This window comes from Pholcus phalangioides, unplaced genomic scaffold (genome assembly GCF_987345545.1).
Source record: "Pholcus phalangioides strain wild (caught in Gottingen) unplaced genomic scaffold, Ppha-v1.0 ptg000003l_1, whole genome shotgun sequence".
Taxonomy (NCBI): Eukaryota; Metazoa; Arthropoda; class Arachnida; order Araneae; family Pholcidae; genus Pholcus; species Pholcus phalangioides.
In genome coordinates this window covers 15,278,046-15,302,502 of record NW_028301596.1, presented here as the reverse complement: position 1 = coordinate 15,302,502, position 24,457 = coordinate 15,278,046, and the positions used below count along the sequence as shown (strand labels likewise).

General features: G+C 37.6%; 1 protein-coding gene across 3 annotated transcripts in view; it reads left to right on the top strand.

Annotated features, from left to right (window-relative positions):
- Positions 1-24,457, top strand: part of LOC149088158 (agrin-like) — a 147,598-nt gene that overhangs the window by 101,979 nt on the left and 21,162 nt on the right. For all 3 annotated transcript variants that reach the window (XM_089245035.1, XM_089245026.1, XM_089245044.1), the window contains exons 16-18: positions 6,524-6,766; positions 9,266-9,427; positions 24,257-24,440. In XM_089245035.1, coding sequence (XP_089101161.1) covers positions 6,524-6,766; positions 9,266-9,427; positions 24,257-24,440 — 589 coding nt within the window. The remainder of the gene's footprint in view (positions 1-6,523; positions 6,767-9,265; positions 9,428-24,256; positions 24,441-24,457) is intronic.

Genomic DNA, 24,457 nt, shown 5'->3' with positions numbered 1-24,457 from the left:
ATTAGATTTCTTTGATTCGACTGGTGAACGTTTTTTCTTTTGATCGGTAGGTACTCGTTGCTTCCGTGATTCAGCGGCTGGACTAGACTTCTTTGTTTCGACGGAAAGCCGATTTTTTTCCGGTTCGGAAGTCGGACTGATTTTACCTAATTCCACGGACGGACTAATCTTACCTGATTCCACGGATGGACTGTGCTTCCCAGATTCCACGGATGGACTGCGCTTCCTTGATTCCATACAGGGACTATTCTTCCCAGATTCCATACAGGGACTGTTCTTCCCGGATTCCATCCGAGGACTATGTGTCCCCGAGTCCCCGGCTGGACTGCGTTTCCCCGATTCTGCAGATGGGCTTCGTTTCCCCGATTCGACAAATGACCCATGCCTCTCTGACTCAGTGGATAGATGACGCTTTTCGGATTCCGGAGACAAACGATGTTTTTCCATCTCAATGAACTGATGATGCTTGGATTCAATCAATGGCCGATGCTTGTCCGGTTCAGTTATCGGACGGCATGTACTCGGCTCAATCACTGGACGATGTTTCTCTGATTCGTTCAACGGACGATACTTCTTCAACTCGGAAGATGAATGGCGCTCTTCTCTCACGGGAATCGGTCGTTTCTTTGGAGATGCGGACGATGGACGATCCCTGTCGGTTCTTCCCGAGTAAAGACGGGCAGAGCCTACTCTGGAACTCGGCATACTCACGCAAGATCTCTGTTCCCTCTCTGATTTCACCGCTAATGACCTCGTTGCTTTCAAGTTTCTCGTCTGTTTCCGAATCCCCGTTGAGGCCGAGGAGACTTCGACTGACAGCTCTTGCGGTTCACAGCTTTCGATTCTTTGGGCTCTCCTGCATGCAGTTTTTGTCTCAACGTCTCCTCCCCCGGAGAGGCTACTGTTATTTGAATGATTCGAACCAGTGCGTTTAGTGACGGGCCGTTTTAAGGAGGAATACGAACGAGAACAAACAGAAAACAACTTCCCGTCCTTTTCAATACATCCGTGTTGGGTTTGTAGAGTAGAACAACTCGAACTGTCTGAAATGCTGATACTCGGATTCAACGACGAGTCGTCCTCTGCCATGGTCTTCTTCATTGACCGTATCTCATTCTCGCACACCAGCTTCGTGTTCACCTTCTCACATAGGTCATCCAGTACGCACGCGACGGTGACAATATTTATTTCGGCGTGTCGTGATACGACGTCACCGTGTACGACGCCCTCCTGATACTTGGAGACCTCGACTTCCGGCAGACGCCTCTTGGCGAAAGTTTCGTAAACTTCTTTCATCAGCTGGTAGTTCACGTTCCGGACGTTATTGTCTTTTAGTTCGGCTTCCATCTCCCTGATCGGTGAGCGGCGGCTCTCGGTGTGGAGATCTGAACATTCAGTTGTTTTCAGTTTATTACACGTTTTAAGAGGTTGGAGTGTGTTCGGAACTTGTGACGGCGGATTTGCTTTAACTGGAGCAGCAGCTGTGCATTTAGGAAAGACTATGCCACCATCACCACGATCCGCCAAGGTCTCGGAAGGAAAGAAGAACGTTCTCATTTTTGAAACGGGTGACCATGGAAATGATGGCGGCGTTGAACGTTCAGATGCCGACTTCACTGCCACCGGGGAGTGTGGACGAGCATCCTCGGCTGTTACTACTATTTCTTCCTCGGCCACTAGTTCTTCTGCTTTGCCACTAATGTTCAAGGCACTGGAATATTCGCCTTCCGTCTCTGAAGCCGACGAGTCGAAATCACGGAGCAGTTGCATCTGGTATTCATCCGAGTCGAAATAAGTTTCAGCACCTGAGCGATTCTTTGTCAGTATCGAATCCTCGTCCTCATCCTCCTCATCGCTCGATGATGAGTCCAGAGTGTTGCGACTCGCATCGTAATTAGACATAGTTAGTTTCATAGCACTGAACCGTCTCGCTAAATTTGATACATGGGGATCCTCGACCTTTCTCTTTTCGCAGGTCCGGTCCGTTTTGTCAACCGAGAATCCTGAAGAACTGCTTCCTAATTCACTGAAAGAACCGCAAGTGTTCCGTGGGCTTTTAGGATTTCGGTCACAGTCGGAAGACGTATTATCTTTGAAGAAACTACTACTGCTCGTTCGATCTATCCGAGGAGCTCCGTCAGTTCTTCTATGGCTGTACCTCTTTGTGAAAACATTGCTGTTCCCTGATTGGAATGACCCGGTATTCTTAGTCCCTCTGAAAGTCATTTGCAGCGTGTGTGGATTGCTAGGTGCTTTATTGCTAACCTGCGATATTCCCACACTCCTGCCTCTCGATGAAGGTGTCCGCTTCACATAGGTATTGCTAGGCACTGGAATGGACATCCGAGTTTGTCGAGAATTTTCATTCCAGGCAGAACTCCTCTGAGATCTGTAAACATTGGTTCCATACGTTCGATTACCAGGTGGTGACAGCCGAGAATAATCGTCTCTGGGCGGAGTAGGACCGACGTTGATGGAAGATTCGGTTCCTTTTGAAGGGACAGAAGAAGTCAATCTCAGGTTCCTAGACATGTCGATGCAAGAGCTGGGACGTATCACATCCGAAAGTGGGACTCTGCTAGAGTTCATGATACGAGTTATTACATTGGCCGCGGAGGGGTTTTTTCTCTTTGAGAAACTTTTTGGCGTTAACAGGGGTTTGCACTTCATCTTCTCGAGTTTGTCACGATCAATACTAAAAACAAGTTCGTAAATATAAATATTTCATCGACATACCCAAAATAATCGCCAAAAATGCGAAGACAACTAGTATCGAGCAGACAAATGGCTCGTCATTTCATCGATATTCCCGGTCGCCATTAAGGTTTTTGTTTACCGCGCAGAACAAAAACGATTCGGGTCCAAAATTTAGAACTCAATGGTGGTTATAGTAGAACAGTGAGAAAGTCGTGAGACACAGAAAGCGCGAGATATATCAATATAAAGACTATTCACTTCGATACAACGGCTAGTTTTCCCAACTTCCCTAAATACGGGAATTTGTTTTTCATTAAATATCATTCCCCTGTCGTGTATAATTAACCATAACTGTGAATCTTTATGAATGCTGAGAAACTACCGAATCCTATTTAAAGGCTTTCATTTGCCATAAGGCCGGTATTACATTATAAATGTTTGATGGAAAATACATTATAAAGCTTGTAAAAAAGAACTAATAATGCCTATTGATTACCTTTGCCCGAATGATACAATCATTGGTTGCATTTTTCAAGTTTTATAAAAGAACTTTCTGAGAGATTCATAGTGTGATACATGCCTAAACCAAGGGTGCTCAACTTTTAGGAGAGTGCGGGCCCCTTCATTGGTTTGAAAAAATATCATGGGCAACCTTTAAGTGATCCGTAATTATCCCGCTGTTCATTGAAGTGAGCTGGGAATGTGTCGCTTGTCATTTGAGTAATCTATACATTTCGAGGGACTATAATTTATTATTTAGCAATGAAATTCATCTTTTGGAAACATAATTCAGCATTTAAAAAATATAATTTAGAATTTAGAAATAGAATTTAGCTTTAGCAATAGAATTAAGCTTTAGCAATAGAATTAAGCTTTAGCAATAGAATTAAGCTTTAGCAATAGAATTTAGTTTTAGCAATAGAATTTAGCAATTGAAAATTGGCAATCATCATTTAGCAACAGAATTTAGCATTTAGCAGTTGGAATTTGTAAATTAGCATTTAGCAGTTGGAATTTGTAAATTAGCATTTAGCAGTTGGAATTTGTAAATTAGCATTTAGCAGTTGGAATTTGTAAATTAGCATTTAGCAGTTGGAATTTGTAAATTAGCATTTAGCAGTTGGAATTTGTAAATTAGCATTTAGCAGTTGGAATTTGTAAATTAGCATTTAGCAGTTGGAATTTGCAAATTAGCATTTAGCAGCAGAATTTATCATTAGAGCAGAATAATCATTTAGCAGCAGAATTTAGAATTCTCATTTAGAGCAGAATTTAGGATTCTCATTTAGAGCAGAATTTATAATTCTCATTTAGAGCAGAATTTATAATTCTCATTTAGAGCAGAATTTATAATTCTCATTTAGAGCAGAATTTAGGATTCTCATTTAGAGCAGAATTTAGGATTCTCATTTAGAGCAGAATTTATAATTCTCATTTAGAGCAGAATTTATAATTCTCATTTAGAGCAGAATTTAGGATTCTCATTTAGAGCAGAATTTAGGATTCTCATTTAGAGCAGAATTTATAATTCTCATTTAGAGCAGAATTTAGGATTCTCATTTAGAGCAGAATAATCATTTAGCAGCAGAATTTAGAATTCTCATTTAGCAGCAGAATTTAGAATTCTCATTTAGCAGCAGAATTTAGAATTCTCATTTAGAGCAGAATTTAGAAGTCTCATTTAGAGCAGAATTTAGAAGTCTCATTTAGAGCAGAATTTAGGATTCTCATTTAGAGCAGAATTCTAATTTAGAGCAGAATTTAGGATTCTCATTTAGAGCAGAATTCTAATTTAGAGAAGAATTTAGGATTCTCATTTAGAGCAGAATTCTAATTTAGAGAAGAATTTAGGATTCTCATTTAGAGCAGAATTTAGGATTCTCATTTAGAGCAGAATTTAGGATTCTCATTTAGAGCAGAATTTAGGATTCTCATTTAGAGCAGAATTTAGGATTCTCATTAAGAGCAGAATTCTCATTTAGAGCAGAATAATCATTTAGCAGCAGAATTTAGGATTCTCATTTAGAGCAGAATAATCATTTAGCAGCAGAATTTAGGATTCTCATTTAGAGCAGAATAATCATTTAGCAGCAGAATTTAGGATTCTCATTTAGAGCAGAATTCTCATTTAGAGCAGAATTCTCATTTAGCAGCAGAATTTAGAACTTAGCAGCAGAATTGAGCATTTTACAATTTAAAAAATTCAGCATTTAACAATTTAATAAATTCAGCATTTAACAATTTCATACAGCATTTAACAATTTCATACAGCATTTAACAATTTCATACAGCATTTAACAATTTCATACAGCATTTAACAATTTCATACAGCATTTAGCAATGTAATTTAGCATGCGGCAATATAATTGCGTTCGTTTCCATAATAAAATGTGAACGTACTTAACGTTTAGTTTATTTCTAGATATTTTCATTCAATAATTAAATATTATTAAATTAGACTAGCTTGTATTTTTTGAATTCCCTCATCTCCAGTAGTTTCACATGTTTTACAAAAACGATATTCGTAATAGTGCTTTTATTTCAATAAATTTTGCTTCCCCCCCCTGTGAAATCGGCATTTCTGACAAGTTGAACTAAACGATAAGTGGAATTTTTTTATGTCTGTTGCTTTCTGTGGCGGGACTTTTTAACGGGGGAGATTGGTTCCTGTATTCGCAGTTCGAAACCAACTTCAGCCGACCACCACTGTGGCACCGGTGTGGTTCGAATCCGGATTCTGGTGATGCGAGTTCATCACTATGACCACTCGATCATTCCATCGACATATATCTGAGATCTACTCGTTATTTGAATACTTTTTACAAAATTGGAAATTTGTTGTTTTATGACCAACGGTTCGTGATTTTTTCCCAGAATAAAAAAAGACTTCCCTGCGCACCCTGTGCATCATTAATTGAAAAGAAAAAACTATGATTTAAACAATGGGTATCCCATAAATTCATACATAGTTAAAATTTCGAAAACAAACTAGAAAAATTGGTATATTTGAATACGGTCTGCGAAAAAGTGTTCTCACGAGAGGGGGCTTTTTTAGATGTTGGTATTGGTGGATAAAGTAGGCTTAACAGATTCGAAAATTTGAGAAAGGGGGAACCCTCAGTAACGTCATTTCCCCAGATTCTACAACAGATGGCGCCACTTGTACTGATTGATAAACAGCAAAAGCAGAAAAAAATTCAGGGAATATTATTATATTTCAACGGCTATTCGTAAATGTGTGTGAAAGAAAAACACACACGCAAACAAACAAATAATTGGTATCAATGAAGATATATATATATATGATATATATGTTTCAGACTGCAAAAAAAAAGAAAAATATTCCTCCGAAAAAAAAGAAAGAAAAATAATTCCTGAAACCTGAAAAGGAGGACAAATTTGCAAATTTTCCTAAATGTAAGAGGACACTCGAAATGAAAAAAAATGAGTTGTCCTCCTAAAGGGGGGGGGGGGCGTGCCTGATAACCCTGGGCACTGAAAGCACTACCGGTAAAGTTGTTTTAACTCAGCCAATAATAGGCGGCTGAACTTGAACAACGTTTCAGACACAGAAGAGATTGAAGAAATGCGCAGGTCCAAGCACTTCTGCGAAACATTCGTGCAGTGTCCTCTATTGACAAAAATTTGAACTTTTCTTCTGTACACAAAAATCCACTTTATAAGAGTAAATTTTTCGCAAACGTATTCTTTCATTTTTTTAAAATTAAAATTTAAACTATGCATGGATTTATGAGACACCCTGTATGCTAAAAAGAGTATGAAATTATCTGAGGTTATATTTATTTGTTTTAATGTTCGTTTACAGAATCGATCGCCCAGCCAATCGTGGGAACCTGTGACGATCTGTCGTGCTTTCACGGGGCGTCGTGCCGTGAAGAAGGCGACAAAGCACAGTGCGTATGTGACATTTATTGCCCGCCGGACGACAAGAGGAATTTAGTCTGTGGATCCGACGGCAACACGTATGGATCCCATTGCCAGCTGAAGCTGTTCAGCTGCAGATATCAAAAAGTCATCAACGTTGCCGCTCATTCCCCATGCTCACGAGGTGAGATACTTTCCCATTGTCTCAATTGAACTTCAATAATTTTTCAAACAAACTTCTTTGGAATTGAACTATTCAGACGGCATAATGTCCACAACAAATGACGTGGAAGAGCAATAAAATGATTCGATCACTGAAAGGTGGTTTATGACCTTCTGTGACCTTCATCAAGAAAAGAGAGGGTTAATTCTACCGTTAGAAGAAAAGAAGAAAAATCATCTTCTCTAACAGCAACCCTGGAGGATGTCCTCCCCACTGCAGACTTAACCCTCTCTTTTCGTGATCAAGGTCACATTTATGGGTCGTCTTTCTGTGGTCAGACAATACATATCATCTGTACGTTCCTCACAGGATTTTCCACAACTACTTCCAATCGCAGAACAGAACGAACCCTGCACAATTAGGCTCTTCACTTAAGCAATATAATATCAGTGCCCCAGCGTGGGCTGTCGCGGTGCCGAGCAAGTTATTCCTCCGTGGAAAATAAACTTCGCGGTACTCATCCGGACACCAGCCCGAACCATTCCCCCTTCGGAACCACGAAAGCCTCGATTTCGCATCTTCCTCCCTTCCCCCCCCCCCTCCGGCTCGAAGGTACCCAGATATGGGGCTTACAAAATTACAAATGGGCTGTACAAAAAATTTGGGGCTAAATTTGGGGAAAAAAAATTGTCAGCAAGGTGTTCATAGGTCTGAATATTACATGGAGCAAATAGACATACATGCAGTAGAGGATGGGGGCACAGTGCAGGAGGGAGCAAAACATGAATGCGGCCAATAAAGAACATGTGCGCAACACATAATAACGTGATTAGTATGCCAACTCTAATGGCAGTGGATCCGCATGGATTTCACGAACGATGTCGTCGAATATAACCTACAAGATTTACGGAATGGTTTTTGGTAGACCCGGGAATTCGGTAGAACCTGCGTTATTTTCCCTCAGTATCCTTGATTTTGAAGTGGTTTTTAATAGCGCCGTGTGAGAGAGTACGGGCAACTCGAACCATTTAGTCAGTGGTTCTCAAACTGTGTGTCGCAGCTCCTAGGGGCGTCGCCAACTTTTGTCAAAGCTGTCACGATGTGTTGGAGATATTGATGTGTTGCTGTTTTCAATGCCTTAAAATGGTTCTTTTATGGATGCAGAATATTTACCGGAATATTCTGCTATCGCAACGGATGAACCATGAATTGGGCAAAGCAGCACAAAAGGGTCACAAAAGTTTTAGAAATATTGCATTAAGTCGACCAGTCTCTGCCTTGAAACTACTCGAGATCAATTGGCGTATTCCCTAAATAGGATGACCTTAATATGGTCAAATAGTGTGGCTTCTCAATGTTTTACGAGACTGGTAATGACAAAGTACACTTTGAATCACTGTCTTTATGATATTCGGCTGAGTGTAATTCCTTTCTTCAATGATTACCGCTCGAAAATCCTTTGTTCAATGATTACCGTTCGAAAATCCTTTGTTCAATGATTGCTTACTGCACAGAAATCCATTATTCAATAACTATTGCTCGGAATGTCATTGTTCAGTACCAAAGGATGTTTAGAGGTGTCGCGAGTTAGATACCCGGTTCGTCGTAATCAGATACTTTCCTGCTCACAGACTGCTATTGTTGAATGATTACTTACTGTTCCGAGAATTATATTGTCCAATGATCACTACTCGGAATTCTATTGCTCAATGATTGTTGCTCGGAATCCCATTGTTGAATTATTACTTGCTGCTCGGAATTCAGATGTTCAATGATTATTGCTCGGAATTCAATTCTTCAATGATTATTGCTCGGAATTTAATTGTTCCATGATTACTTACTGCTCGGAATATCATTGTTCAGTACCAAAGGATGTTTAGAGGTGTCGCGTGCAACAACCTGTCAAACATTGGTTCGTCCTTGTCAGATACTTTCCTGCTCCTGCTCGGAGAGTTATGTTGTTCAATGATTACTGCTCGGTTTCATTGTTTAGTGATTAATTTTCTGCTCGGAATTCCATTTTTTAATGATTACTGCTCAGACTTGCAGAATCTCTGATATTGGAAAAATGTTCAGTTACGTCTTTGCATTAAACATTCTTGGGACACAGCAGGCCAGGTTCATAAGACACTTGCCCAAAGTACCAAAGGTTGTTTAGAGGTGTCGAGAGTTCAATACTTGGTCTGTCCTTGTCAGAAACTTTAATGACGCAGGGGTACATAAGAAACGGGGACATGACCATAGAAAAAAATTGCTACCGCAGGGAGTCTCACACCAAGTTGTTGGCACACCAACGTATCGGTGAGTATGGAAAAAGGCAAAAAATTGTTGTTCCCGATCTAATTACCTTCGTGGTGCGACAAAAAAGATCAATAATTAAACATTCTTAAATTATAACGAAATTTTACAACATCAGATATATTCCAAAATTCAAATTCGTACATGAGTGTATGTCAATTTATTTATGTTGTGCAAAAATACATCGATTTTTACGAGCCTGATTTCTCCACTTTCCCCTAGATTCGAAACAAGGCATTGGTGCATCAAAGAAGTTCCCAAACGGAATTATTGCATCGAACCGAATCAGATTGAGTGCGTCTCATCGAAGAACACGAACTCGACGTCATAAGAAAAAAATCACCAAAGAGAAACCGAAATATCTAATCATAGAAAAACATAAAGGTAAGGGGTAAGGGGGTGTTTTCCATAAAGGTAAGGGGGAAAAAAAATAACTATTCACACAATAATCATAGAATTTTCAACTTTAACACTTACAATGAAAAATGAATTTCTTTTACATGCAGATACGACGTCTTGACTTCAAAGAAGAGAAGAAAATAATAACACTTTTCTTTTTGTAAGATAAGAGATACCACAAGCCAGGATCTGGAACATATCCGTAGCAAAGCACGAATATTCGATTTTCACTTTCTGTTTACCATATCAATCAATTTCTTATTTGTTTTACTTTTTCCCCTTCTTGCAAAGTGAAAAAAAAATCCCCTTAAAAAGGATTTTATAGGGATAAAAATTTTGAAAAACAAAAGAGAACGTTGTTTTTTCCTATTCTTTCCCGTGAAAATATGTCATGGATTGCAGAAAGGGAAAGATAGTTTCAAAACTATGGAACTAAAAAACATTTTTTCCCCTATCCATCTACCATGGATGCTTCTGAAGATAGGGATACAAAAGTTATATACACTAATACTCAAAAGTTAGGCAACAAAATCATTAATGCTTATAAAAGCAAATGTTTTAAATCTTTTTTGGTTGAGTTTAAGTTCACAAGGTGAAGCAAAGAACATTCTCTGCTGAAATTACAAAGAAAATAAAACATCAGGAATTGAATAACTGACGTAGAAAAGGATGATCATATATTGACCCTCAAAAAGTTCAATGTAGAAGGCTGGCCAATATGTGATATGACCACATATGCTGGACACACAGCCTTGATAACGTCGATCGATACGAATTTTAGGGTTATTAAATTTCATTTTGCGATATCAGAGTCCATATAACAGGAAAACTTCTTCGAAGCTGACTGAGGCTTTAGGAAGGGTCACGGAGAGCAGTCCATGTTTTCCATGGATGAGAAAATATTTATATAACTCATAATTTTTATTTTAGTCAGAATATTATTCTCAAAAAGAGCCCATGTGATCTTCATTCTATTAGTTCAAGGGGGGGGGGGGGTATATGACTTTCATTTTATTCGTATAACGACTCTGTGGCTTCCATTGTATTGGTGCAAGGGGTCCATGACTTAAGTTTTTTGATGCAACCAAAAAAAGGTCTATGATCTTTATTGCATTGATGAAAAGGGTCTTCATTGTATTGGTAAAAAGGGTGTATATATATATATATATATATATATATATATATATATATATGGCCCATAGGCGGATACAGAGGTAGGAAGGCTTAAGACTCAAGTTTTCAGGAGGATGATGGACATTCACCTCCCTCCCCATTCAAGGAGTCTGTATCCGCCTTATGCTATGGCCTTCATTGTATTGGTGTGAAAAGGGTAATGATCTTCATTGCATTTGTACCAGAGGTCCGCGGCTTTCATTTTGTTGGTAGTAAAGATCCGTGGCCTTAATTTTATTGGCAGAAAAGAACCATGGCCTTCATTTTGGTAAAAGGGTCAATGGGCTTCATTTTATTGGTAAAAGGGTCAATGGGCGCCTTCATTTCATAGGTACAAAGAGCTCGTGGCCATTACTGCATTAGTACAACGGATTCGAGGCCTCCATGTTAGGGTCCGTTCAAGTATTACGGAAGCAAATTTCTTGTCAGTAAAATTTCGTCATCAGCTCTGCCCTGCTGAATCCTAACTCATATTTTCATAAGGGGTGGTTGATTACGTAAGCATTATCAAACCCCCCCCCCTCCCCACTTGTCATCAAAAGTCAGCAAACGGAAACCCCTCCCCCCCCCCCCCCATCGATGATGACGTAATACTTGAACGGGCCTTTATAAGGGATCGGTGGCTTTCATTATATTTGTGCAAGGGAGTCGTAGCCTTCATTTCATTGATACAAGGGATCTCTCGACCTTCATATTTTGGTACAAGCGATACAAGAAATGCAAAAAGTTAGTGACCCCCTGGCCCATACGAATATACACACTGAATGAAAGTTTCCCGTTTTCCTTGATATTTTAATAATTTCTTCAAATCAATGATACATGTTCGTGTATATAATGGTATTTAGCCACTGTAGTTTACTTCTGTTGCATCTTCGTTTCAATCCGAAATCGTATTCGCATTTTGAAACGTCATTCAAGCCCAAGTAGATTCTTACGTCTAGTGCCTTATTTTCTCGTGACTCAATTTAATACTGAATCGATTTCCATACACGTATTTATATCAGTAGGAACCCCTTGTTGATATGTGAAAGGAATTTCTTGACCAATGTGGAATGATTCCCACCCTGATTATACATCACAATAAATATTTAAATACAAGTCCTCCTCATAACTATCGATGAAACCTTACGAATGGCGTTACCCCGAAATCATCGAAACTATAGAATATAGTGTATTGTGTTCATGCGTGCGGTATACGTTCCAGTTCATTTCGTATGACGTTCCACGTCTGGACAGTGTCTACGCAAACTGTCTAGGGAATATTATATTCATATAATCCATCACTCCCATACTGATTTTCGAGGAACCACATAAAGAACAGGACTCAATATATAGGTCCGATACACGACTGTCAGTGTATAGCTTTCGATAGCAGCAGTGTATTCAAATCGTTCTAGAAGTCGGGAATGAGCAATTGAATCTGTTTAAAAACCGATTTAATCCGTAGAGATATACAAAAAAGTCATTTGTATATAAATGTGGCACGCTTTGATAACACATCGAACTCGTCATTCCCCTCTTAGAGTGGCAAAACCAGTTTCTTGTTCATAATGACGTTCGATCATTACAAAAAATCGGAATAGGGAACATCGATTAGCCGAGGCGCATTGACAACCGGACGGACTCAACGTCCGCCGTCTTGAAACGACAAAACTAAATTGCTACCGCAGGGAGTCCCCCATCGAGGGGCTAGCGTACCAACCTCTCGATGAGTATAAAAAAAACAAGCCTGCCGTTCGGACTCAGAAATAAATTGTAGGTCACGGTCTAATTATCCCTCGTGTGCAGAAAATGACCGTGGTGCGATAAAAATGATCAAATGAAACGGCAAAACTGGTTTCTTGTTCAAATTGTCGTCTAATAATGTAAGAAAAACTGCGTAGGAAACAGCTATTGGTCGTAGCGATAACATTGATGCCACACATTTCACAAAAATGGCGGATAAATCGGTCTGGAGTTTCCATTGACTATATGAGATAGGAAACAGCGATTGGTTAAGACACCGTGGTAACCGGGCGGAGTCATTGTTTTTCCATCCTGAAACGGAAAAACCGGCTATTTGCTCAAATTAACATCTAACCCTTGAAAAAGTAGCAGAATAAAACAAGGAAGGCTAAGAGGTGTCTTGATAATCAGGAGGATTTCAATCTTCAATCTTGAAAATTTCTAGGGCTAATGGCAACTAAAGACTAGGTATTTAGGTAAGTGTAAAGTTAATAGAGAGCTACAACGAGATTCAACCACCACGATAGCTAAAAACAAGCCTCTACTGCATAGCAGCGATGAAGCTCTTGCTCCTGGTATCAAACCCCCGGGAGGACAGATCGTCCTTCATCTTGGAGCGGCAAAACCTCTTTTTTCTTAAGAGAGACGCCTAATCATTATAACAAAGCGGGATAGGAAAGAAAGCGATAAGCTAAGTCGAATAGAAAACCGGGCGGATCATTGTCCGCCTTCTTGTACGCACGCAACAACAGCTTTTTCTTGAAAAATTAACACCTAATCTAAAAAAACGCCTCCATCACTGTGAGACAGAACCAGTTTTTGATTAAATTGCCGTCTAATTTTTAAAAAGAAAAGTAGGATAAACAACAAGAGGTGCCTTTTATGCCTTAAGATGCCTTAAATGGACTCGTAGTCCGCCATCTTGGAACGGTAAAACAAATTTTTCGTTTGAACTAACGTCTAATCTTTAAGGAAACGGGATAAGGAATAGCGATTGGCTACAGCGAGGATGCTGACTTCTCATGTCGCTCAAAGATGGTGGAAAAGACAGCCTGGATTTTTAGGATTCCTATGTAGATAGATAGATAGAACCGCTCACAGCCCCGGACTGATGCAAAGCACCTTACTTCCGTTACCTCAAAAGAGGCAGAGTTGTGTCGGAAAAGTTAGCAAAGATTTATAGTGGTGGCTCCCCTTGCCCCGTGCTCGCAAGTTTCGAATTACTCGCGTCGTTCTCCCCATGAAGACAGCCATCAAATCGATGTAACGTACAAGCCATTTGAGAAAAATGGGTGACTGAATCCAATGACTAGGGATTCCTATGTAGATGTATCTAAATGTCTTACGCACTGACTAACTTATTGCGGCTGTAAATTAACATAAGATCCCAATCAAGGTTTAAGATCCTCAACTTGACGTTCATGTAAAAACAAATGCATAGAATAAATTTCATGTCAACTTCTCAAACTGATTTTTTTCTTTTAGTCTCTATTGGTTTTTGCTTTTCTCAATTCCAGTCTCATCTTGAGTTTTGGTTGTGGTCTCCGCCTACTTTCGGTCCTCATTCCCTCCACTCTATGAAAATTCTTTCCCCTACTTCGTACACATATATATGGGGATTTATTTATGCAATTAGAAGACGAAGTAGCCCCTTAAAAATCTGTACCGTGTATTTTTACCTCTTCTTTTTACCGCAAACTCAACCAACCTCCCATTTCATGTAGAAGACGTCCTCTGTGATTCCTGCCACGTCAGATGTTTCTTTCGTATTCTTTTCTCTTATATACACTTTTTTTTTTAAAGTTTTCAGGTTGAACAGCAAGAATACAAAACGAAAGAGCACATTAACAACTCGAGTGGATTAAATTTAAAAGAAAACTTCATTTTATTTTTTTGTTCATCCTCTCTTTTTCTTCGTGTTTATGTCCCTTTTCTAGAAGCTTCGAAAGAGCGAGAGAGATTGCTACTTGCAGTCCACCCCATACTTCTCCTCCATGTTATCTTTCTCATCTTCTTCACAGACACTTTCTCCTCTTCTCTTTTGGTGCACATACCTCTCCATCTTACTTCATCACTTAACATGTTCCTTGAGCGGGTTAACAACTCGTGCAAGGAAATAATTTCTTCGTCGTCAGTGTTTTTAAAGATGAATTGGAGAACTCCATGGGGAATTGAGACGAGTGAGAGTTCTAACAAAAAGCAACGTTACATGCATGTAACGCCCCTTGCTTTCATTCCCCATGAGTCCATAACGTTTGGAAAGAACATTTTATTTTCTTCTCTTTAACATTGATTTTTTTTCTTCTTCTTCTACTTTATAGCATCATGTAACCATACGTTTACGTGGGTGAAAAAAAAAATATCTGGGTAAAAGCTAGGAGAACTGTGACGACCTAAAAATTAATTCTTAATTGTGGAATCTAATATTCCCGAGGTGTTTCCATGGGTCGAGAGAATAAAGTAAAAAATAAATAAAATAAAGAGATGGCTCTTTACACGTAAATATTCTTAGAATAAGGCAATTACCGGATAGCTTTCGCAACGCCCTCACTCTAATTCTATCAATGGACCCTTGAAGAAGTTAGTTTTGTGTGTGGCTTTTATATACATATAAAATCCACTTCGCCGCCCGTTGATTTAATTTTGGGGGAGGTTTCGAGACTCTCTTGTCCAACGTTATTTGCTAGAGTGTATGTTTTTTTTTGGTGACTTTTATATAAAAGTTTTGTATAAAGAGTATGAAGAACTTATGAATTATATTTGCATAACATTCACGTTCTACAACACAAAATTTCATCTCTTATTAAAATGTTATTTCGTTGCAAAACGCAAAGTAAATACGTTTTTTTTTCCGCAATATGATGAAAATGAACGAATTTCCAAGAATATATATAGGTATATATTTACTTAACCGTGAGATTTTGTTTTCATGGTAAACAAATATCTCAGAAACTAATGATGAAATAGAAAAACGCATTTAGAGACTGATGAATAAATTTCGAAAAAAATAATCCCTTTTTTTTAGAGTTTTTTTTCGTGTAAGAGGAATTCAAATTTAAATTGAATTTAAATACAAAGAATTTCTCTGATCTCCTGTTTTTCCTCGGTAAATTATTATCCATTAAGAAATATTTACCGACAAAATATAAGAGAATATATATACAGTATACTTGTTTGTGCTGTGCATGTACCTGATTAAAATTTTATTATATTTAGTATCATATTTTAGATTAAAAGCAATCTCTCTTTTTTTTAATATTATTTGGAAGAGGAAGTTAGTTATGTATAATAATAATTTTTATGATTCATGTTAATTCGTATATATAATCTGAAACATAAAACTTGAATTTAACTTCTTTTTTTTTTCGAAACCAAACAAAAAGCTCAGCTCATGCACCAACCTCTAGCCGAGAGACATAAAAAACAAAATTGCTGAACACTGCCTACGTCATTCAAATGTTTAGGTATTTTAGAAATGTATTCGTAAAAATAATAAAAATGAGTAAATATAAGACTAAACGAATATGTAAGCAAACAAAAAAAGGATCTGAAATAACCACAAAAATCTTATACAGCCGATGCCGCTGATTAGAATTACAGATAATGTTATAATTTGGATATTATTATCACTTTTGCAAAGTACGAAACGGAAAATTATAATAACATGGGAAAGTTTGTATTTTGTTATCGGGACTTCGGACAATGTTATTATTTGTTTTTTCGCCGAAGGTTTAACCAAACTAATTTTTTCCGTTTTCAACTTATACAATTTGTATCCATGAGTACCAGAACAATGGTCGGGGGATACAAATTTATCATTGTCTAGTGCTACGTTGATTTGGTACTGTTCCGTTATACGTTATAAACCATAACACTTGGTGCCTTTTTATACCTTGGTGAATTTTCTTCGAGTCTATGCCCCCTGTTTAATGTTTAATATATTCTTTAGTGTAATGTCCATGAATTTGATTGATTCGAAAGAAGGCGTGAATAAAGAAACAAGCTAAAATGCGCCAACTTGGTGTCAAAAATTCGTGGTTCAGCTATAACGGAAGAGTACCTTTTGCTTTTTCTTTCATTTCAAGTATCATGCAAAGCTATTGATTCAAGTATTAATGCTTATCCTAAAATTAAAGTGATACTATTATTGATTAACATTCTTTTTAAAGGTCTTTCTAGTGTTTGAAGGATATTTTTTCCCAGTCTGACATACGTGTCACATACTATTCAGAACTTCTTGAATCTAAAATGACATTAAGAAAAAGCTCGCTCCACATGGATTTCCGTATGGAAAAACACGTACTGATCGTCGTAGTTGTACGTGTCTAAGGATTATGTAGGTGACGAGCTCTAATATTAGTTGAGCTCTATCAAAAGTACGGGTATGGATACAAAAATAGGATACTGTCTAATTTTTTTTGACACTCCCAGCCGAAACAGAAACGGTCTTGTCTGTCAAATTAGGCAAAACCATTGCGTGCCGACCTTTCGTCACGGCAATTTTTCTCATTAGGAAAGTAATCAATAACGTACATTTAATTTCTCTTTGAACTTTATTAGTGGAAACTCGATGAAGTTGGGAGTTTTGTTTTCAAAGGGAATTTCTTTTATTCATTTACTAAGATTCATTTCCCGTCTTTCATGAAAGTTCGAATACAAGTTATTAAAAAATTATTTGTTTCAATAATACCTCAATGTAACTCTCAGTAGTTTGCGGACTCAATCATTATATATATTAATTTGATGGTCTTTTAATGTTTTTTTTTCATAGTAAAAAAAAAATTCTGCGTGATAATCTCGCGCGATAGAAATGAAACTTCTAGGATTGCTGCATCACGGGGAGCAGGTGAAAGGTAATAAACTGTCTTTGTCCGACACAGGCCGTCCAAACCAACCCACCCCACAGCTTTGTTTTCGCACACCACCACCGAACCTTTGTTGACACCCCCTTCCCAACCACAACTCATCTGCTTTTCTGACCTTCATCACACACTAAGAGGAAATGCATCGGTATAATTGCCCCATCCTTAGAGGATACAAGTGATACATTCCTGTGAGTTAGAGAAGAAAAGAATGTTGTGTTTTGAGGAAAACGAAAATGTTTCACTTTTTTGTGATGAATCTCCTTCCCTCACAGAAATTCACTGTTATGTCGCTACAGAAGTTTCACTTCAAAAACGATCAATGGGCCACGAGGAAAAGCTCCGAGGGCCACATATGTTCCGCGGGCCGTGAGTTGAAGACCTCAGGCTTACCAGACGTAGAATACTGCGCTTAATGCACTGTGGGGCAATAAATTTTCCACCCCATAATTTGGAAAATATCAATGATTTTCATAAAATTTCTACAGTAACAAGGCAAAGATAAAAAAAGTCTCAAAATCTGTGCTTTAGTCTTCTGCCTTAAAAAAAATCAATCAATGCAAAATCATTACGTGCATGACAACTTTGCCGATCAGAAAAACCATAATTAACAATCGGCATTTAATTTTGTGTGGACTTTATAAGCGTGGACTTACGTGGCATACTTACTTAGCGTGGATTACATTAATTCGTAAGGACTCTATTACTATCAGAATGAATCTGGAATATTATCGAAATCCAATTCAAGGAAATTTTTCTTATTGAAAACAGGCATTTTTGTTCTGATTTCAGAAAAAATCCTGACACTTCAGCGAAAAGAAAACCCAGTCAATCTGTATCGAATACATTTAGAAGAAAAGAAAAAAATTGAATCAATAAAGACGGAAAAAAAAGAGCTATAAAATAAAATGCCTAACAAGATTAACTGGTGCGTTGAAATTGCGAGACATCGTAACCAAGTAAACATCATTACTTCCGATATATACCCATAAGCGAAAGTACACATACCAAGGGCTTTAGTTCGATGGCTGATTTCGCCTCTGGAACGAATCGAATTGACTTCATTCGACATTTACAAGCGCCGATATCGTATTCTTTAACGTGTATATGCGTGTGTGTGTGTATCTCGCTTTTTTTCTCTTCTCTCAAAGATGTATTTTTCGCCACTCGCAGCAATTTCTGTCTTGTTATCTTAAACCGCCCGATCCAGGCTAAAGGAATTTGACGGGAAAAACACCGCATTTGCATTGCTCAAACGGCACGATTTCATCAAGTTTTACGCCATATTCGTTTTTCTTTCGTTTTTTTTGTGTTCTTGTTTTTTTTTCTTTCTGAATGATATTTACCTCGGGGAGGAATAACGCCGAGAGGAATGGTGGTACACGCGTGTGGAAATCTAGAACAGTCTAGGGACGAGGTTGGTGGTGGTGGCGGTGGAATGTTCGGATCATTGTATTCCCTCGAGAGGATTCTCCTGTTTTTTTTTTAGCTCCCTTTTTATTCCTATATATACATCTCTTCAACATGAGATAAAAGGAAAGACTAGAAACGGAACGTTGATTCCGGTAACTCCACAACTATTTCTCCTTTTGCTCCTAACGAGTTAGAAAGCCAATAAAATCTCCTAAAGGAAAAAAGAAAAAATTGCAACGTACCCACTTTCAGAGATTCCTGACAGAGAAATTGTTTTTTGGCTCCCGTTCTATCGCGGATTTTCTCTTCAAAAACAGTAGTTTTCGACAACGATTGGAAAAACCGAAAAAATAAGTATTATATATATATAAAAAAGAGAGAAAAAAAAGTGTACTTAGCGTGCGCTTTGGATGTATATGTTATATTACTTTTATTTTTTTGTTGTTAATATATATTTATTCGTTCATAGTTCCTTTCAATCTCCACGTGGTTTTTCGCCTTACGTTTGTAGGATTTTTACTTTCGGTCGATAGAAAACTCTCGAAAGAAAACTAGAAAATTGGATGTAAGAGAAACGAAATTCTTATAAGATGCTCTTTTTTTTTCTTCTGTTCGGCGTTTCGTTCCCTGAGGGAATGAAATTTTGCCAAGAATTTATGTACTTTGGAAATTTTAAATTCATGGATCTCTTTTTCGGTTTAAATAATGATCGGAATTATTTCCGTGGTAGCGTTGAAAATAGCAGAAACGAATGTGATGCTAGGTGTAGAAGAATTTGTTTATATGGAAATCGGAAGATAAATTTCTGAAAAATAACGATATATGTATCGTATGATATAATTTCACGTTTATGAGATTATGAGATAATGTCAGTATTGTTTGAATAATGTTTCATGATTTTTAGTAAACTTAAACAAAATTAAGTTTTTGCACTGGGAATAGAAACTTGAATTTTTACGTAATTTTGTGTTGAGATATAAATAAGAGATGTGTCATACAGTTAGTTTAAAAAAAATTATTTGTTTTATAACATGTAAAATATTCGTTTTTTTATAACTTATGCATTTAGTTTTAATTGGTGTTTGGCTCATTATAATTTGTGTTTGAATGCTGTGAATAAAAGTGTTTTTAGGAAAATATATCTAATTTCTGTTAAATATTTATTTCTTAAATAACTTTTTTTCAGTAAAAAGTGTCACAATGGGGAAAAAAGTTTTATATTATCACTGCAAATTTCTCCGATGGAAGTCTAGCTTCATGTAAAACTATTTTGTCATATCTAAACACAAAAAATTTTAGAAAATGCCTGATAATATATTGAACCTTCTTAAATCGTTTAAATCAATGCTGATCATTGATCATTTTTGTTACACCCCGGTAATTCTCTGCATTCGAGGGCTAGTTAAGTCAACGTTCTTCAACCTTTTTTATAACTGCGGACCAATGACAATAGTTCAACAGTTTCGCGGATTGGTAAGAATACATAAATAGAAGAAATAATTTCAATTTCAGCAAAAAACACATTAACTAGAGAAATAATTTGCTGACCGGAACAAATACGGAAAATACGGAATATGGGGGAAAAATAAGTGGACCAGAAAAAGCATATTGATATGGGAAATAATTTGTTTAACAGAAAAAACTACATTAATATGAGAAATAACTCTCGGACTCGCAAGAATTAAGTAAATTCGAGAAATAATTTGACATACAAAAAAAAAAAAAAACAATTTATAGACTCTCTCTCTCTGTGTATTTCATTTATTTGCATGAAAATTATATAGCGGCTTTAGGGATTAGGTGAAATACTTTGCGGACCAAAACTGGTCCGTGGACCAGCGGTTCGAGAACATTGGTTTGAATGATATGCGATTACTTGATATTAGAATGTTATTTTATGATTTTTGCATACCCAAACTTGTGAAGACCGTGTTTCCTCATAAAAAAGATCTAACGTTGGGACCGCATCAGTGGAAGCGCCACAATCCTCAAAAAAATGATGTTTTAAAATCATTTAATGATTACTGCAGAGGTTAGGCCACATGGGAACATGTACGGTTTGTTCAACCAATAAATTTTTATGAAGAAAAAAGTTGTAATTAAATGAATGGTTCCAGACATGATGAAACTTGTCGAAAAGGCCATTGGTCACTTCCAATAAGAATCCCAGCTATTTCCAAAAGCGTCAGCATTAAGAACTCTTAAGATTTTTGTTCCTAAACAAACACTCGCGGATGCACTTCTCGCCAAAAATATGTTATTCATCCAGCATATATGAGAACTATTCTTGCTCGTTGATATGAAGAAGAAGAAAAAATGGGTGCTAGAAATTTTTTTCAATAATTAATCATAATCAGGGCCGTCTTAAGAGTATCGTGGGCACCCGGGCAAGTGATTTTCCAGAGACCCTTCCTGACAAATTAATAAGCTTCCTCTCGAAATCCCGGGTGAGTCTATGCGTTAAAACGGCACTGATTATAATTCCCTCTGACAGTTTTATTCTTATCGTGCGTATTTTGTGTCATTTCGGGATAGGTTTAAATTCATAAATGGAAATAAATCTTGTTGCTCGGAAAATTAATTCAACACATTTAAAAATCCCTGCCTGCAGCTTGAGTTCTTGTATTAAGATTCGATCTCAAACAGGAGTCTCCGATCCCTTCCCTCTCGCTTTCAGAGCGTCCGTGATCTCTCTGTGATAAGATAACAATCAACTGTTTCTTTTTCATACAATTATATGTATATTGAATATTATTCTGTAAATGGATCGATTGTTTTCATCTTACGGGCAAAGCGGGGATCCTGGGTATTCGTCTTACTTCTACAGGCATCATGTTCCGTGGAACATGAAATGCCATGAATGTCATCACTGCTTTATAATAAACAGAAAACTGTGCATTACACATTAACCAACTTAGTTCATTATTATTAATTTTATCTCATAAAATTTATTCAAAATTCGATAATTTCCTCTAATGTGATGTTGTAAATCAGTGATTTTCAACGTGGGCGTTAATGTCCCTTGGGGCAATGGAAAGTTCCAAGGGGTGGTAGAAGCTACGGGTATAACGATGGGCGATGTAACAAACGGGGCGATGTAACAAAAAAGGTTGAGAAACTATATTGTAAATGAACTGAACATTTTTCTGCTAGCTCAAAGCTAGTCAATACAGAATTATTAAGTCAAACAAAACAAAAGTCTATCTCCAACAAAATTCTTCGTATTTTATTTTTTCGAAATAAGAATAATATCGATTAATTCGCTGACAAAATGGAATCCATCAAAACCTAATGCCTTTAGTTTACGTCGGAAAAACTGATAAACAAATTATATCCCTAATTGCTGCAGGAGACTTAATTCTTCTGCCACTAATAGAATGATTGAAAAAAAACCTTCATTTCCCTTAATAAAGTCTTCGAGAACACACAAAAAAAAAATCAAAATAATTATTTACGCATTCCCTGCCCTCTCCAAGGACATATTTTTCTCGTCCTTAACGTTGGAAATTACTAGTAAATCCAGTGAGATTTATATCACAACACTTCTTCTCAACCCTTACCACATCACACAGTGAATGTTTGTACGTAATGAATTTGTTTTCTTTTCTCTATGTACAATGGAATTTGTTTGCATCACAAAAAGAAATTGATGAAAAAAAATAATGAAACATCATCGAAACGTTAATAATACTTGTGTGAGTAACTAAATCTTCTTATTGCCCTTTGAAAAATGAGTAAAACGCGTATCTGTTAATACTTAATGCGTAATTAATACTATTGTTTTCTTTTTCCCCCGGAGTGGATGGATTTAATTACAAGAAGCATCACAGACATGTTTCGAAACACTTTGTCGCGGAGAAGTACTTATAATAATTCCCACATTATTATAATTTTTTTGCTATTTAAATTTTTCTATTAGTTTTAGGTCGAAAGCATTTAAAAGGGGATTTAATTTAAAAGACACATATTAATATTATTGCGTGTTTTTTCATAGGCTCTCATGCTAACTTTTTTTTAAAGGAAATACAAGTTTTAAAATAAAAGTAACAAATTAGATTAAAATTAATTATACTCATGTCCATAAATTCAGGATAATGCCAGCTCCGGCAAATAAAGGTTCAGAAACAAAACAAAAGTTACTTATTCACAAAGCCCATTTATTAAACAAAAGATAAAAAACAAAAACGATGGTGTATGTATGATACCATTCATAAAAACTATGATTTTTGCTCCCTGCAGCAATTGTAAAAATTATCTCCTTTACAAAAACTTACTATTACATGGTTGGTATGATGGTTAATACATTGTATGTCTCCCATGCGATGAAATACAGTCCGTACAACGCCTAGGCATGCTGAGTATCAAATTATCGATCTGATCTTGGGGAAGATCATTCCACTCAGCAAGCAATGCTCTCCGAAGTTCCGGTACACATGTAGGAGGTGGTCGACGGGCTGCAACTCGTCTGCCAAGCATGTCCCACACATGCTCTATCGGATTCAAGTCAGGTGAGAATGCTGGCCATTCCATACGGGTTATATCCTCGGATTCAAGGCATTCGTTTACGATGTTTGCTCGGTGAGGACGGGCGTTGTCATCCATAAACACAAATTCTGCGCCCATGGCATCCCTAAACAAACGTACATGTTGTTCCAGAATGATGTCCCGATAAATTTGGGCTTTCGTGGTTCCGGTTTGAACATGCAGATCTGTTCTGGAACCCAGTATAATTCCACCCCAAACGAGCAATGCTGCACCACCGTAACGGTGTCGTTCAATGATGTTGTCTTGGTGGTAACGGGTACCTGGCGTTCTCCATATGAAAGTCCGACGTGAATCAGACTGCTAGCTAAACCTAGACTCGTCGGAAAACATCACACAAGCCCACTGTGACGATGTCGACATTGCATGTTCTCTACTTCAGGCTAATCGCTGCCGACAGTAAGTTGCCGTGAGCGGAACACATCTGACAGACCTGCGAGCATATAGACCAATATCTCCCAAACGTCTGTACACGGTTTGCCTTGAAACTGTGGTACCCGTGGCTGCAGATAGCTGACGAGACAGGTCGGAACCTGTGCTCTGTCTGCTTCTTTTGGCAGTTACTGCCAAATACCAGTCTTCATTCGGCGTTGTAACTCGGGGGCGACCTGTACTGTAACGTCTACTGACATTTCCGTTATCTTGGAATCGTTGCCAAAGCCTAGAGATGACACTTTGGGCAATTCCAAGTTCATCGGATACTTCCTCCCTCGAGTACGCCCACATTCCAGGCGGCCGATAATTCTACCACGTAAAAAATCATCCACATGCGTCCTCTGTGTCATAACTATTCGCTTATGGCACTGAGCGCCTTACGGAACTCTTGTGAACAATTTTACTTCTTTGCCACCATTTCTTATATACCCCCCTCTTACACTCTCGTCATTGTGACGTACTATCGGCATCATCTGGTGGCTTCCTGAAATTTGCATATCATTCTTGCAGATGTGTGTGATAATTCACAGGTGGAATTTTTACTTTAGATTTCGATTTCCGTGTGATTCTGAATATTCCTTAATTTATGGACATTAGTGTATTTTTGTGAAATTTGTTTTTAGATGTGGGTAAATTTCATACGTTAATTTTGCGTATTTTCCAGATCAAGAAACTTCGCTTTTCTGTGGAACGCATAAATTGGATTTTCTAAACCACGATGGGCTAACGCTTGAATTGGAAATAATTCTGTATTCCGATAATGGCGTCATCACTTATGGCAGCTTCTTTCTAAACAACAAATCATCGTTCTTCAAGCTTCTGTCACATAGGAGATTTTTACAGCTTAGGTAAATTTCATTCCATT